Source organism: Xiphias gladius, chromosome 16 (assembly GCF_016859285.1).
Source record: "Xiphias gladius isolate SHS-SW01 ecotype Sanya breed wild chromosome 16, ASM1685928v1, whole genome shotgun sequence".
NCBI lineage: Eukaryota > Metazoa > Chordata > Actinopteri > Istiophoriformes > Xiphiidae > Xiphias > Xiphias gladius.
Window position 1 is genome coordinate 5,789,954 of NC_053415.1, and position 15,735 is coordinate 5,805,688.

The 15,735-nt window shown below is 38.7% G+C and overlaps 2 protein-coding genes across 4 annotated transcripts in view; both read right to left on the reverse strand.

Moving 5' to 3' along the window:
* Window positions 1-999: 999 nt before the first annotated feature.
* Window positions 1,000-3,160, reverse strand: LOC120801782 (SPEG neighbor protein-like). Of its 2 annotated transcripts, XM_040149018.1 has the most exons (5): window positions 3,053-3,160; window positions 2,808-2,914; window positions 2,195-2,502; window positions 1,588-1,729; window positions 1,000-1,274 (listed from the first exon to the last, which is right to left on the reverse strand). In XM_040149018.1, exons 2-5 carry the CDS (start codon window positions 2,912-2,914, stop codon window positions 1,136-1,138), a joined length of 696 nt encoding a protein of 231 aa, XP_040004952.1. In that variant the 5' UTR covers window positions 3,053-3,160; the 3' UTR covers window positions 1,000-1,135. The 2 variants fall into 2 exon arrangements, with proteins under 2 accessions (XP_040004952.1, XP_040004951.1); XM_040149017.1 differs by having other exon boundaries at window positions 2,808-3,067.
* A 1,310-nt stretch (window positions 3,161-4,470) lies between these two features.
* The window catches only part of spegb (striated muscle enriched protein kinase b), a 37,919-nt gene continuing 26,654 nt past the window's right edge, over window positions 4,471-15,735 (reverse strand). For both annotated transcript variants that reach the window (XM_040148171.1, XM_040148170.1), the window contains exons 31-41: window positions 15,512-15,661; window positions 14,672-14,788; window positions 14,140-14,307; window positions 13,750-13,872; window positions 12,705-12,869; window positions 11,558-12,368; window positions 9,387-9,626; window positions 9,003-9,226; window positions 7,733-7,808; window positions 7,266-7,415; window positions 4,471-7,123 (exon numbers count right to left, since the gene is read on the reverse strand). In XM_040148171.1, the coding sequence (XP_040004105.1) occupies window positions 6,868-7,123; window positions 7,266-7,415; window positions 7,733-7,808; window positions 9,003-9,226; window positions 9,387-9,626; window positions 11,558-12,368; window positions 12,705-12,869; window positions 13,750-13,872; window positions 14,140-14,307; window positions 14,672-14,788; window positions 15,512-15,661 (2,480 nt within the window). In that variant the 3' untranslated portion in view covers window positions 4,471-6,867. The remainder of the gene's footprint in view (window positions 7,124-7,265; window positions 7,416-7,732; window positions 7,809-9,002; window positions 9,227-9,386; window positions 9,627-11,557; window positions 12,369-12,704; window positions 12,870-13,749; window positions 13,873-14,139; window positions 14,308-14,671; window positions 14,789-15,511; window positions 15,662-15,735) is intronic.

A 15,735-nucleotide genomic window follows, 5' to 3' on the forward strand; every position in this document is an offset into this window, starting at 1 on the left:
TTCTCTGACCTGTTGTTGATGTCTTTCTTTCTCACTCTCTCTCTCTCTCTCTCTCTCTCTCTCTCTCTCTCTCTCTCTCTCCCTCTCTCTCTCTGACATATTGGATAATTTTGCATATCTAAATTAATCTGTGAAAGAAATGTTAGTCTATGGTTTCACAGCTCATTAATATAGCCAATGCAATGTGTACACTCAGTTCCCTGCTGTGACATTCTGCTCGTTTACTGCTTTACTTTACCATATTAAAATGAAAGGACTCACCACACGCAACTGAGTGATAAATAGTAACTGAAGCTGTAATTCCTTTGCCAACAGACAAAAATCTCAGTTCGATTCCTTTCCACTTCTTCTCTGTCAAAATAAAAACGTATTTTTCATCGACAAGAAGTTTCGGTCTGAATTGTTTTTATTCCGACCAATTATTCCATTAAGAAGATATTGAGGCTTAAAGAGAAGTGTGTTTTGGGGCATTTTTGCTTGATTGACTTGTGTTCCAGTTTCTCACAGCTGTGTTTATAATCTTCTCACCCCACTTCTGCTGCACTCATATGAGCTGGATTTTGTGACTCTAGTAACTGCCAAGACGACAGTGAATGGGGAAGTCCAAAATCCAGGCATCACTAAATCCATGTCTGTGACAGTTCATGCTTAAAATACTTGTAGAATATGTTGCCTAAAGAACACTGATTTTGTTCTGAAGATACTTAGCTGACATTATCAACCAGGAGAGGTGAAACTGTACCAAATAATGATTAATTACAGTAATGAAAACAACACTATGGATACCATTTTAAACACAAGACTCTCACATGTACCCTTTTTAGCATGTTAATTGCATTTATTATTATGGTAAAATACTATCTTTTTCATCTCTACTTTTTAATATTTTTTTTCAGAAAAAAATACTGCACTTATTCCAACATACAAATGTTTTGTTCTGTCAGCAATAGTAGATAATTAAAAAACAGCACTAAGAAAGAAGCCGTCAGCAAAATATCCTTTACTTTTTATTATTAGCATGGTTGAAGTTATGTACAGCTTTGAACAGTGCGGTAATATAGTATATTGTTCAGTGGATTGCACTGAAGAGAACATAGATTCATCCTGTTACAACTGGTGTAGTTATCAGGCAGCATTAGAGGATGTCCACCCAAGCAACGGACTGGTCTGTGCCTAGATTGTTCTCCACAAACACCTCATACTTGCCAGCATCAGATAGCTTTGCATTTTTGATGGTCAAGATTGTGTTGGTGTCTCCAACGTCAAAGAATACCCTGAAAGACAATCGCAGCACCTTCATTATTGCATTTGCTGTTTATGGACTCCTGAAAATCATGTTCACTATCAATTTGCAATCTAGAGTTACTAAATAGGTGTCTCCTTCTGGCATCTGTCCCAACTTACATGGTGTTGCAGTGCACTTACTGTATTCAGCTATCATTTTACTCATTTTACTATTTGGATCCATTGACAGTAATGATGGTGTTCCTGGAAAATGCATTTCTACATCCTGAAAAGGCAGTGTAAATATATAGATGCAAATTAATACGGCATTCTCCCGATTGGAATTCCTGTAATAGAGCCTACCTGTCATCTTCGTCAATGTCATCTCCATCTTTGAGCCAGGCAACATCTGGAGGAGGTTCTCCACTTATTTCAGCTTTGAGCACAACCGTTGTCCCTCTCTTGGCCTTGATGTTGTCTGGCCCTTTAGAAACCTTAGCAGGGACTGGGAGGGCATGATGCAAATACTCTGTCAGCCATATATGATATGTTAAATTATAAAAAGTTCTGTTGGATATTGCCTCAAAGAATTTTTACAGGAGACACTAATATCAATAGAGGAATTGAATAGAAGGAAGCCTTGGCATCAGACATGTCTGATGAGATTCCTAACAGTGGCAAGAGTAAAATGAGATGATTGGTATCTGTAATATCTCATATCAGTAAAAATAAGTCTACAACTTGCAGCTAGTTAGCATAGCTTAGCATGAGGACTGGAAATGGGGGAACAACTAGCCTAGTTCTGTCCAAAGTTAATAAAAGCATATTTCCTAAAATGTTGAACTAATCCTTTAAGTTGTTTGATTAAATTCTGATCCCATCATCTCAGACAAATTGACAAAACCCAGATTCACCCACTGCAAAGAACAGCATTGACAAATGCCAGTTAAAGTTAAGAATCTGTACACACCCTCCACAAGAATACAAGCAGATCCCGATGTCTGTCCAAATGGATTCCTAATGGTAACAGTGTATTTTCCCAGATCAGCCAGAACTCCATCTCTAACCACGAGCGCCACAAAATCTGGGTCTTCAAACACGTAGCGGTACTTGGGACCATCCTTCAGCTCTTTGCCATCCTTGTACCAGATGATGAAAGGATCTGGGAAAGCACTAACTCTGCACTCCAGCTTTGCAGCACTTCCCTCAACAAGAACCACATCTTTGAGCTCCTGCAGGATTTTAGGAGGGCCTTTCTCTCGCAGCTCTTTACGTGACCTATATGAGAAACGCAGTCATATAAGAATTCACTACACAATTATACAAAAATGGCTTCAAACAAACCAGTTTGTCCAAACAAGTATAAAGGTAAAAGTGTTTATACCTGTTCTAAAAGGACACATTTGAAGGCAAGATAAAAAGCTTGATGTCATAGAGAGGGACAACATGTTATAATAGTTCAAATGGGGATAACAATACACAGTCTTTTTGAACATCTCCTCTTATACAGTTGCGTGCTGTCAACTGTGCTCAAAAGGTGCTTGAATGTCAATGATACCAACAGACATTGGCGATTTTGGTACCTGTGTCCGCGATATGAGGCCTGGATTCGGATAGCAGCCTCCTGGACCTGAGGATCGTTGATGTTCAGTGTACACCCAGGAGGGGCTGCAGCCTTTGCTTTGGACATCTGCAGCATTCAGAGCTGGTTAGCACCCAGAAGTAACTCGGAAAAAAACTTTTTCTTATCATCCAATCTACTGTGCCAACTGCAGAATTACCGTTAGGAGGAGTTAACCTTAACAATTCAATTTCAAGTACAACTTACTCTCGAAGATCCACACTGCTTCTTGATCGGGTCCAGAGTCAGCAAGCATAAAAGGCTTCACGCTTTATATCTAGAGGTCAGGAGGAGCTATGTTGGCCTTTGAGGATCAGGGCGAACAAATCATCACTCAAACGTCCCTTCTCCTTATTTGGATATTAGGAAATACTCAGACATGACAAGACTGATGCCTGAAGACTGAAGATGCACAACAAATGTTAGACACATTTTCCCATCCTTATATAGCATTCATATTAAATACTCTGGAGAATCCTTGGAGCAGTTAATAGTTATGTTAGTGGTGGTTTAAATAGTAGAGGGAGTACCTTGAAATGTGAGTCGTCCCTGGTGAAAATAAGCACATAATTCTTGGTCTTCAGGGTCATGCACAGGGAGTGGCGTAGCCTGAACTGACCATAGTCCCTTCAAGTTTTTTTTTTTTTTTTTTTTTTAACTATAGCATATTCAGCAACAGTTTTCTGCTACCACCATTTATACCCACTTTCCATTCTCTGTTAAAACAAATAGCTTCATTGTATTCATACATTTTTCATATTTCCTTTATTGTTCATAGCCTTTAACAGCTGTCATGCCTTTTCCATGCCAGATTCAGAATTTTCACAAAATAAAAAGCAGAAGCTGTAACAAATACAATCACTCAATAAATAAACGAATTGTGAAACACACACAAAGCAGTCACATTCTTATAATCAAAATAAAGAATTAGTCATTCATTTCACAAGCAATTTTCTCTGTGGGTCTAATATCCAACACGAGGCACTGCAACACATTCGACAAGATACGCCATAGGATCTTAATACAAAATGTGGAGTGTTCAACATCTTTTTCAAAACCCTGTTGTCTGCTTACAAGCAGTTTTTCATTTCATTGTATAGGACTGAAAAACAGAGTTAATATATTGCACAGACCTTTAGAATTTTTTCTCATGCTGATCTTGCATGTTTTCATTCAGATTAAAACAACTCCCTTCGTGATTAACTTCTACTCTGCATAGGAAAATGACTGAGCCAAAACGACAAAGAGCTGCAGAAAAATGCAGTATTTATCTAGCAAGAGCAATAACATATATAGAACTAGTAAAATAATTTCATAGAATTACCAACAACCTCTGTCAGTCAATACACATATTAAAATAACTCATGATTTTATGTATGATGCAGCTTTACACCACCCAAAAAGTCTCATCAGTGTCTGCTTTTGATTCCTTGATACTTTCTTTAAAATTAATCTAATCTGTCCCAGAAATGACACCCTCTGTGTTAAGTGTGCAAATCTGTACTTGATACCAGTACATGTGACAGCAAAATGATCCAAAAATCTGACATTTGTGCTAATATCTCACATGCTGGTCGGAAAAACTGAATTTGCTCTCACAGGGCAAAGCAATAGAACAGAAACAATACAACATAGCCATTTATTTACCATAAAATAATGAGGATAAAACAAAGGATCAGTGTATCACTGATGTATAAACAATATAATCTCAAAGCCAATGTACTGGAATAGATTCTTAAATATGCCTGAGGATAGACTTCCAAAACTAATACTTAGAATGAAGCATACTTGAGCAAAAGTTCATAATACTGCAGATCTTTTCTCAGAGATGAGATTGACAGTATATTTGGAAACAGACAATGATTTGAACCAACTACAGTCAGTTGTTTACTCATTTCAGAAAATCTTTTTCACATGACTAAATCGAGAACATATAATTTTTAAACACCAATAGGCCACTGAATCATATTCCACTTTCATTCTACCCAAAGGAACAAATGTCAGTATGTGCCCAACTGAGTGAAAAAAATTGATTAAATTTATGATTTATCTATTTTGAAATGGCTTGAAAATTTATTTACACTCTCTTGATGATGAACAAAGACTTGGCTTTTATTCATGTCATTCTACTTATTTATGAAGAGGTACATATCTCAATATATCTCATATATATAGTGTGTGGAGTAAGAGGAGGTATTTCTTATTTACAAATGTATTTATTTATTTTAGAGATATGTGGATTGTCTCAGATTTCTGATTCAATATTCTTTACAGTCTACAGGGGCTATTATGTTGCCTATGTATTGAATTTATCTTTTGCTCACTGTTTACAGTGCTCTATAAACTTATATGAACTGGAAAATAAAAAGGTGTATGCTACTTAATTAACGGAATAAATCAATAATCATTATGTAAAATTTAATGCTAATTATAACCAATTTAAATCTTACCTTACTTCATTTATAAAAATCTTTTGCCATTTTAAAAACTGTAATTTAAAAAAAACAAAAAAAGCAGTAGCTGAGCTGTTAACAGTTGAAAATTATAGTTAAAATAAGAACTAATACACTCAGCAATGTCTTAATCAACATCCTTTCTCAATTAATTGTAAAGGCTATTTTTATGCTGAGTAATGCTAACTCTTTAAGGGCACTTAAAGGCACCCAAATATCACCAGTGGGTTTTAAAGTTATTAGGTGTACCACTAATCCTCCAAATAATCTATATTCAATGAGGGTCTTGTATCTCAGTCAAAGTTCTGTATGCGCAGTCGAAGTATAAACTGACTAACTGACTCAGCAAACTTGTAAACCTCCTTTTAGTAAACTCAAGAGACGAGCGTATGGCTAATCAAACGGGATCCTTGACACTGGGCTGAGTGGAAGAGTTTTGTTAAATTGGAAGCCAATGAGGTGTTTGTTAGCTTATCTGTGGTGAAGGAACTAGCGTCTGCCAAGCACCAACACAGTGCCTGTACTGCATGGAGTCAGTTATGCAGTCCATATCATCAATTAGAGCAAAGTTGATGATCTAATAACAAATTTTAAAAAACATAATTTTTCTGCTTTTGAGAATAAGAGAATCAAAACTATCCTCTTTAATAAAATTAGGTAAGAAATTTCTGCTGATTAAAAAGGTTTTCTTTTCTGATAGCCCTTGTAGAGAACCCTCCAATGTATCGTCTAAACTAAATATATGTTTTATAAACTCCAAATAAAACTATTGAAGTTAGTTAAGGAGCTGCTACAATCTTGACAATCATTTGAGGTGCTATGGCAGTATAAAAGCTCAGGTAGCACAAATTATACTGCTGTAATTAAAGTAATAGATTACGTTAATGGAGATCACTATTTTGCATCGTAGGTTGAAAGTTAGACATCATAGACTGAACTTGCCGTGATTTGGCTGGTCAGGAAACATTTGAATATGAGACCATGATAAGCTGAGATAGTAGAGGTTTTACTAAGGAAAAGGCATTATTGTTTTAGCAGTCCTAGTTTTGGAGTATTTATTATTTTGGAACCTTGTGAACGACTTGTACTTCAACTGAACAATGTTTTTAATATCAAAACTTTATAATAGCAATTTCAGGCCTTTCATGGTGGGTTACTACAATGTATTAATATGTGTCCACTGTAATCAGTGTAGAGTTGACCCTAAGAATAGAAGTAATTTCTCCAAAATGTATGCAAAGTTACAAACATTGAGGTACTAATTTGAAGACACCATCCTGCCTTGTATGAACAATCCACACTGTAAAAAATGCAGTTAGGCCCTGATAACTTTGTAGGAGTTCCTTAGGCGCAAAATCATAATTTTAGATTCTCTTTAAGAACCAAAAAAGAAAAAGAAATGATGTCTCTGTAGATTACAGCCACTGCTAGTTTCATGAGTTTTTTTCTTCTGACCAAGTTCAACCTCTCAGACCTGAAGGGACCACCCCACCACGCGGCCCAAAGTCTTGTCTCACTCTGAGGATCTTCCCACATACAGTCCCACCAACTGTTTTTTGGAAGAATTTTTCAATGGGGGACGGGTGTGCTGGGTGAGGTTGGCACATTTGGCATGGTGGGGCTGGTGGGGTTTTGTGTCGAGCTCTTGTAGGAACGCAGGAGAACTTTGTGCTTAGTGGCCACCTCCTCTCGCCTGCGCTGCTGGTCGGCCAAGAATTCCTTGAGATGGGTGGTTGTAAAGGTGAGAGTCTGCCTACGAAGGCGCATCAGATAGGCATCTTGAAGCCAGGAGTTATTGAAGCACTCTTTAATGGATGGACGGGCCCTGTTGAAGACCAGACAGTGAGGACCCAACTATTTATAGGTGTCTTGTTGTAAAATTAGGTCTCAGGCAAAGTTCTGTATGTTCAGCAATCAGAAATTCCATGCAATATGGGAATTACAGAAATGACTAGTGTTCATCTTACCAAGGATAGCTACAGAGGATCTTTTTGAGAAACAGAGAGGCACTTTGGGACACATTCTGGTAGAGTTTCGAGAGGTCAAACTTTGCCACCTGGATCCTGGCTTCAGTCTCCTGAGGATCATTTTCCATGAAAGGCGACCTGCCACTCAACCTGGAAAATCAGGGGGAGGTTGTGACAGTCACAAAACAGTGTAGATCTCTCAAATCATATCAACAATGCACAATAAATCTACACTGGTTCATTAGTTTAGGTGTGAATGAAGAAAACCAGAACACTATTACTTATAGACAACAGCATCAAGATGTCCATGACATATAATATGACAGTTTACAGTATATTAAGACCTCAAATCAACTCAAATGCAGCAGAAACATTATTAACCATAAGCCCAATTTTACCTAAAGAACACTATTACATTTCTATTTAAAGAGGATCTGCTGAGTGGAAGCTGTGAAAGCAGTACTCACATGACAAAAGTCAATACACCCACACTCCAGATGTCAGCTGGGGGTCCCACCACATCCCCTTTCAACATCTCTGGAGCTGCAAGGTGAAGAAAGGAAAAATGCACAGGCTTTATTTAACAACAACCTTTAAAATCATCTGCAAATCATCTTTGTACTACACTGACTACAGTTTATGATTTCTGATATTGTTTTTGTGATTACTTGAAGCTGTTTGTTCAGCTTTATTAAAGGGACAAATGCATAGTCATGGTAAGTTTATAATCCTTATTTGTTTTCATAGGTAGTGCATGCCCACTGACAAACAGTTACATAAACCTTTGTCAAGAACAGAAATGACAAGATCAGTATTAGCAGAACAAATCAACAAAATATCAAAATCAACAAAGACTTTTCATTTATACTGCCTTTGACTTTGATTGTTGTTTCTTAATAAATTTGCACAGTTAGGATTATATAATACAGACTTAAAGGTTCAAAAAGTTATATTTTTCTAAACCGAGGCACAAATGACTAATATATCCTGAACAAAACCTAATAAAATTCTACTGTTGTCCTTTAAGTGCCTTACCTTAACATCTTCAGTTACTTCAATACATCCATTGAAAACATTTCTATTCAGTGGTTTCTTGTAATATGCACCTTACTATTGAAATTAAGTGCAGCATTTTTCATTTTTCTGTGGGACTTCAAAGTTTCACTTGGTGATCATTTTTATTATGTATGTGACTGTTTGTATTGTATTGACCTAGGAATTTGAATATATGCAGTAGTCTTTTTTTTGGCCAATTTAGTGCAAGCTGTAAACACAATGACATATCACCTTAAAGGGTTGATATGGCTAATGTGTTAGCAAATCATTGCTTATTTACACATCCAGCAGATACAGACCAACTTTAGCAACGTAATGTATTCGGCTCTTAAGCAGCTACTTGTTCCACTGTGTCTGTTAGTTGTACAATGGGTTTTTAGAGCTTTTTCTGTGAAAACAGCTGCCTGCTGTATCTAGAAACAACGCTGATGACATTGGTGAGAATAAGTAAGTACAGTAAAGTTGCGGGCCACGAAATCAAAACAATGAGCTGAAAGATGCTAGAAAGCTCAAAGGTCTGAAGGATTTTGCAAAGTCGAGTAATCATTCTCCGAGGGTTTGTATGAGAGATCCCTCTTACGTCACACGTAGTCATTTGATCACTTATTAATATAAAAATGTTGATTAAAACAGCTTTAATTTCCTAGATTCCCAGGGGTCTGTGGAAAGCAGGACTCTTACACATGTACTCCAGTGTTCCAATAGGAGGACTGAACTGCTTGAGGAAGAGAGGGTTGTAAGTTTGAGCAGTGCCAAAGTCTATGATCTTGATGACATTCATGTAGGTGACAATGATGTTCTCTGGCTTCATGTCAAGGTGGAGAATGCGTCGGGTATGGAGGTAGTCCAGACCCTGGAGGATCTGCACAATATAGGTCACCACGTCATCCTCGGAGTAACGGAACCTGAGAGAAAACAGCTTGTAAAAGGACTCAGGGAAGAATATTTTAAGGCAGGTGATAAGTGATTAATTTATAAATAATTTTAGAAATGGTGTTTTTGCTCTAGCAACTAAGAGAAGCAACCAGTTTAGCACTACATGTACAGCTTCCAGCTGTGCTTCACCTGTCAATGAGGCTGTAGAGCAGCTCCTTTCCACTGCAGTACTCAGAGATAAGCACCAGGTAGCGTGGTGTGACATAAGCTTCATGCAGAGCCATGATCCTGTCATGATGAAGGGACTTAAGGATGTCATATTCCTGCAATACTGCCTGCTTGCTTTCCACCTCATATGGAACAATCTTGGCCAAAAAGAGGTTGCCTGTGGCGTTCTCCCGGCACTCACGGATCACACCAAAACGACCCCTGTGTGATATGGAAATACTATAAATACAGCAGGCAAACATGGCAGAAAAAGCTATATTTCTGCATAGCCACAAATCCCAAATCTGATATGGATGATATTTTTTGTGTGTGTTCAAAAAAGTAAATTTGGAAATACATCACGCCAACATCATGCAGAGGTTTTAGTGTTCAATCTCTTGTCTCATTAAATGATCACATAATATTACTGAGCGGTTTAAAATGTAAAAAATTACTGCATGTTTTATCCTTCTGCCTTCATCAGAGATCTCATTAGAATATAAACCATTTTCATTTGATGTTTTTAAATACAGACAGATGACCAATTATAGGAAAAGCCTAAAAAAATGTTTGCTCTATATTATGGCATTTGTCCATAAATGTGAAGGTTTTATAGCCAAAAAGACCTAAAAACAGAAGTTTGCTAGCACAGTGGAATTATTTGGATAGACGCATAATGTGGAATGCTATGCTAGGTAACGTCGCCTATAAAAACAACCTAAACAATGAAATCTTGCTAGTTTTTACTCCATTGTGTTTTAGATGCTGTGTTTGTGTTCATGTTCTGTGTTTGATGACGTTTTACATTATAAGGTTTGTTCTGTTTTGCAGTATCCATTTCCACATCACATAAGATGCTCTGGATTCCACCATTGTTAGTGTCACTGCCTTGGCCATGCTCATCCATGAATTTGGGGGGTGGCGCTTTTGAAGAAGCACTAACGGGAGGGGTATATTTGTTTTGCTGTTGAGTTCAGATATCAACAGTCCTCCAGAATCGCTTAATCTTCCTTTAAACAATTAACAACCCATCATGCTCTGTGGCATATCTAAAAATTCTGAGCAGGCCAAGCTGATTCTGATTCTATATCAAGATGGCAAGAAGAAAAGATCTAATTGACTCTGAAAGGGGATTTGTTGTTGGGGCGTGAAGGGCAGGAGCTTCAGTCACAAAAACTGCTTAACTGGCTAATGATTCAATAGGAACAGTGACTAAAGTGACATCTGCATTTAGATCTATAGGAAAGACTCAGTAAATAGGGTTAGAAATTGTGGTCGACAGCGCACATTTGATGACATTGATGCTTGTCCATTAGTGCGACATGTAGGGAAAACAAGAGCGACTCTTCCTCAGGTGTCTGAATGAATTAACATTTGAGAGTTTAGTGGTGTAAAAACCATAGGCACTGGTCTACAGAGATGTGGAAATAAGTGATATGGTCAGATGAGTCATCCTTCAACATATTCTCCACAAGTGGGTGAGTGCATGAGCGGTGTACACTAAGACAATGGTACAGGCCTGAATGCTTGACCCCTACATTGAGGGGATCTGGGGGCTCTTTTATCCTGTGGGGGGTGATCACCTTTATTCTATGATGAAACATTTCTGTCCTGATGGGAGTGGTCTCTTCCAGGATGACAATGTCCCCACCCTTAGGGCACCAGGGGTCAGTGAATGGTTTGATGAGTATTAGAATGATGTGAATCATATGTTGTGGTCTTCGCAGTCACCAGATCTCATCACAATTGAACCCCCATGGGAGATTTTGGACTGACATGTTAGATAGTGCTCTCCACCACCATCATCAAAACACCACATGAGGGAATATCATTTGGAAGAAAGGTGTTCATCTCTCCAGTAGAGTTCAAAGACTTGCACTGAAGCTGTTCTGGTGTGTCTCTGTCTACCAATACCTTACTGAGACACTTCATGTTGGTTTTTCCGTTAATTTGTCACCTGTCTGTATAAATAATTAAATCTTGCTTTTAGCTTTCCTTACTTCCTGCCATACTTTGCTCTCTAAGACTATCAGAAAACCTTAAATGTATGACCTTATTTTCAGGCTATGTAGTTGCCAACAACATCATATTTCAGATAGTTTTGCATAAATGGGTTCTTTATATTTAAGTCCTGTTCTATCAGCAATCATTACCTTGCTTTCTCATCCATGAAGGTGTAAGGTTTCTGTGGAACTCCCTGGCGCAGAGATCCCTCACCAGGCTTACCCAGCGGTGTCCTGCGTCCTGAGGGTGTGACCCGTCCTGAGGGTGTGACCCGTCCTGATGGTGTGACCCGTCCAGATGGGGTAATCCGGCTGTCCCCTCCCTGCAGCACAGGTGTCAAGCTCTGCACCACCACCACGGGTGGTGAGACATGCACAGGAGTGATTGAGGGGGTGGTGGTTATCGGGGTTGGTTGGAAAGGAGGAGTAGCATGTGCAGTCGCAGCTGGCACGTACATTGGCAGGGATGAAATGGGTTTCCCAATGACAGGTGCAGGTGGCGGTACAGGAGACTTGGGTTTGTTGGTTATGTGGGTGGCTGCTTTTACAGGACTCTGAGGTTTGGGTGGAACAGCAGGAGGAGGCGCCAGCTTGGTTTGGGGTTTGATCACACTGATGCTAAGGGTGGTCTTGGCTTTTGCTGGCGTGGCTTGGACACTTGTGGTGGTCTGAACAGAAGCTTGTTCAGATGGGGCTGCACTAACCGGGGGAGTTACAGCAAGACAGCTAGCATCAACCTGAACAGTAGGTTTGATGGCTACTGGAGAAGTTGATTTAGCCACAGACGGAGTGGGAGCTGAAGGAGAGGGAGGGACAGGTTGGGCAAGTGTCACTGGAGTGGATTTACTAGGAGCTGATTTAATGGGAGGAACTTTCATGGATGACATCATCACCACAGGGGGAGGAGGAGTAGTCGCAGGGACAGTCTTGACCACCACAGTAGCACTGGACTTAGCTGGTTCTAATGAAAGACAAGGAAAGAGAGGATACATCTCGAAGACAGTACATTCATGCATGGCTCTACATTTACACATGTAAGACATGAATGTTGAATAGTTTGTATTGTGTGTTGTCCCAGATTAAGAATATCATCAACATTCACATAAAAACACAACACCATATACTCAAACAAAACAACACCTACACAGCTTTAGTACTGCGAGTATGTATATAGTACATTTACAAGGAGATCAATCAATGAAATTGAGTGCATAAAAAAATGTCTCATTACATATTTGACTGCCTTATCTATAACAAACACAAAGTTACCTTTGATTTTCTGTGAGATAACACATACCTGAAGCCTCCAGGCTCACTACTTCTGAGAGGTTGCTGTACGGGCCCTGGCCAGCTTTGTTGACACATGCCACTCTGAACCTGAAAGAGCACCCTGCTGGCAGGTCAGCCACATTGTAGTAACAGTCTGCCACCCCTGTCGCCACCATCAGCCAGTTGCTTTCACCTTTGGAGTAGAAAAAGATCAGAATATATGTCCATATTATTTCCAGACATTAGAAATTTAGATTTTTTTACACTTTACTTTTTTTTTGTTGAATAGAAAGTTTCCATCAAGGTTTTCAGACTGTGTACCATGTATGGTTGAGGGCTGGAAGAATTTTAGGAGGTGGTTTCAGAAATTAGAACTCTTGCTGTTTGTAAGTATACTTATCTACAAAATTGCCTGGTGTCTTTTGGTTGAAACTTAAAGATACAAAAAACTCATAATTGTGAATGTTTAAGTCAATAGGTGATAATGTTGTTGGTGGCCTTGCAAATAGCTCCTAGCAATGTTGTTAACATCTGTTAACTGCTTCAATTGACAATGATACTATATATGCACATCTACAATGAACACAGACCTTTTTTTGCTATGCATAAGCCCGTCTCATTTCTCATGCGTAATGATATTGACAGTGCCTTAAACATATATAGTTCATATGGTTCTATTTCACATTCACCACTGTAGGCAGTAGCCCACATGTCACCATAGCAGCCTCACAGTCATTTATATTATTTATGTGGTCTTGTTGATTTGATTTTCATAAAAATGACGCTTATTATTAACTTTTTCGATAGGAGTAGGTGTATTGCAAACTGAAAAACATGTGGTCACAGCTGATTTGGAAAAGAAGTTGAAGTTTTTTCTGTAGCTTTAAGGTAAAATCCAAATACTATGGGCAAGTCGCAGCATGTAGATAGAGACCCCATTATGCTTGCGTCTATGTAACCCTTTCAAAAGCTACAGTGAAATATATTATAATAATAGTAACAAAAAGTCATCTGACAGTAGACATCTAAAATAATCAATAAAACACTTATTATTATTGTTTGTAAACACTGACCCTCTGCTCTCCTCTGCAGAGAGTATGTGCAGGGGGCCAGGGTGTCTGAGGGCCTCCACAGTACCAAGGCGGTGTTGTTGTACTTCTGAGGAATCTCAGGGGTCCCAGGACGATTGGGCAGGCCTGTTAAAACAAATAAACTGGTATTACTAAAGTTTATCATGTATTATTTAATCAGTAACACACCTGGTACAACATATCCTCGGTGATTGAACTCTTACTTGCCCTCCAGTTACTACCCAGGATCTCTGTTGTCTATCCAGTAGACTAACAGTATTTATGACTGTATTTATTTATATATAGTACTATAATATACACTATGTATAGGACTATCATGGTTTACCTCTCCTTATAGTCTGACATAAAAGTGAGGTGTATCTCAGTTCTTACGAGCAAGAGATATCGTGCAAGAGCTGGACACAGAGGCCAAGGGGTTTGTAGCCACACACTCATAAACCCCTACATCCTTTTTGGTTGTCTGCATGATCATCAGTAGCTGCCGACCATCAGGGCAGGCAATCATGTTCATCCTGGCATCAATTTCCAGGGGTTTCTTATCTGAGGAAACATACATGCATAAACAGGGTCTTTTGTCAAAAAAAATAATGATGAAGATGTTAATTGTCATTATTTATCATAAATGATAAGGATGAATAGGGTTAACTTTTAAAAAAATCATCTGTTACGATTCATAGATATTCTGTGAGAAATAATTAAACACTTCAGAAGTTAGTCACACACATAAATACTGGTTTAAACAGTTTCTGGAGGAAAAAGGAATCTCAGTTGTTCATCTTATCTCCTGAACTATCTGTTTGTACTGTCGGCAACCGCTGTTATCCAGAATAATTATGTAGATCATTGTAATTAGCAATTGAAGTGATAATGACCATCCACCTGTGGGACCATTAGATAGCTTTACCTTTCATCCAGGTGATGTGTGGGTGGGGGCTGCCTGCTGGCAGACAGCTAAGTGTGACTGGATCCCCCTCCAGCAGGACATGATCTCTCAGCTTGATGTGGAATACTGGAGGAAAATCTGGCAGCCAAAAACATTAGACCAGTTAAATAACATTGATCTGCCAAATTAAAAGTTATGATTTACTGTATCCAGTGATGTTTAAGACAACCATCACTGGAACCATGGTAACTTCTGGGCTAGGTCTGACTGGGAATATATTGTTATGTAGAGGTACTGTATATTTATAAGATAAACAAAGGCATCAAATGTAGATTTATGAAGCAATTAAATGCTACACTGCTCACTGATGTTGACATACAATCATACATTTCATGGTTTGGTAGACTAAGTGGTATTTAATATCTACGAAAGGTAACTTGAAGCAACAGTTTAATTTTTTGAATAGTAACATTTTGGTTATTGCTTTCATACCAACAACCAGCCGAGATATATGAAGCTACAAACAGCAGCTGGTTAGCATAAGACTGGTAGGTGGGGGAAACAGCTAGCCTGGCTCTGTCCACCTCTATAGCACCTCTAAAGCTTTTTAACATGTTATACTGTATCTCATTTGTTGAATCTGATAAAAAACAACATAAAAACAACAGGTTGTGGTATTACGGGGTATTATGTACAGGAGTGGTCACTTCCTGACAGGGCAATCTCATTGTGACAAGAGCAACAGAGCCAGATTAGCTTTTTAACCTTGTTTCCTGTCTTTCTGCTAAACTAAGCTAACCGGCTGTTAGCTCTAACCCTTTGCAATCACAACTTCTTTATATACACTCTTGTGTGACGTACCAGAAGCCAGTCTGGAGTACTGGCGTGAACGTAAGGAACTATTTTCTCTGGAGATTGCTGTTGGTATGTCAGGCTGTGATACTGTCTTGTCTCGCCTTCCTCTGTTCAGCCCCCATCTATCCCAGCGGGATCTGCGCTCAACCTCCACACCTTTATAAGAAAAAAAACAATCAACTCCATTAATCAATTATTATGCACAAACTGTTTAATTAATAGTACTTTAC

Coding starts and splice junctions, on each gene's coding strand:
- LOC120801782 (XM_040149017.1), bottom strand. CDS start 2,923: ATGCTGCAGATGTCCAAAGCAAAGGCTGCAGCCCCTCCTGGGTGTACA. Junction 2,503..2,807: donor GCCTCATATCGCGGACACAG/GTACCAAAATCG, acceptor TTTCTCATATAG/GTCACGTAAAGAGCTGCGAG. Junction 1,275..1,587: donor GACATTGACGAAGATGACAG/GTAGGCTCTATT, acceptor ATTGTCTTTCAG/GGTATTCTTTGACGTTGGAG.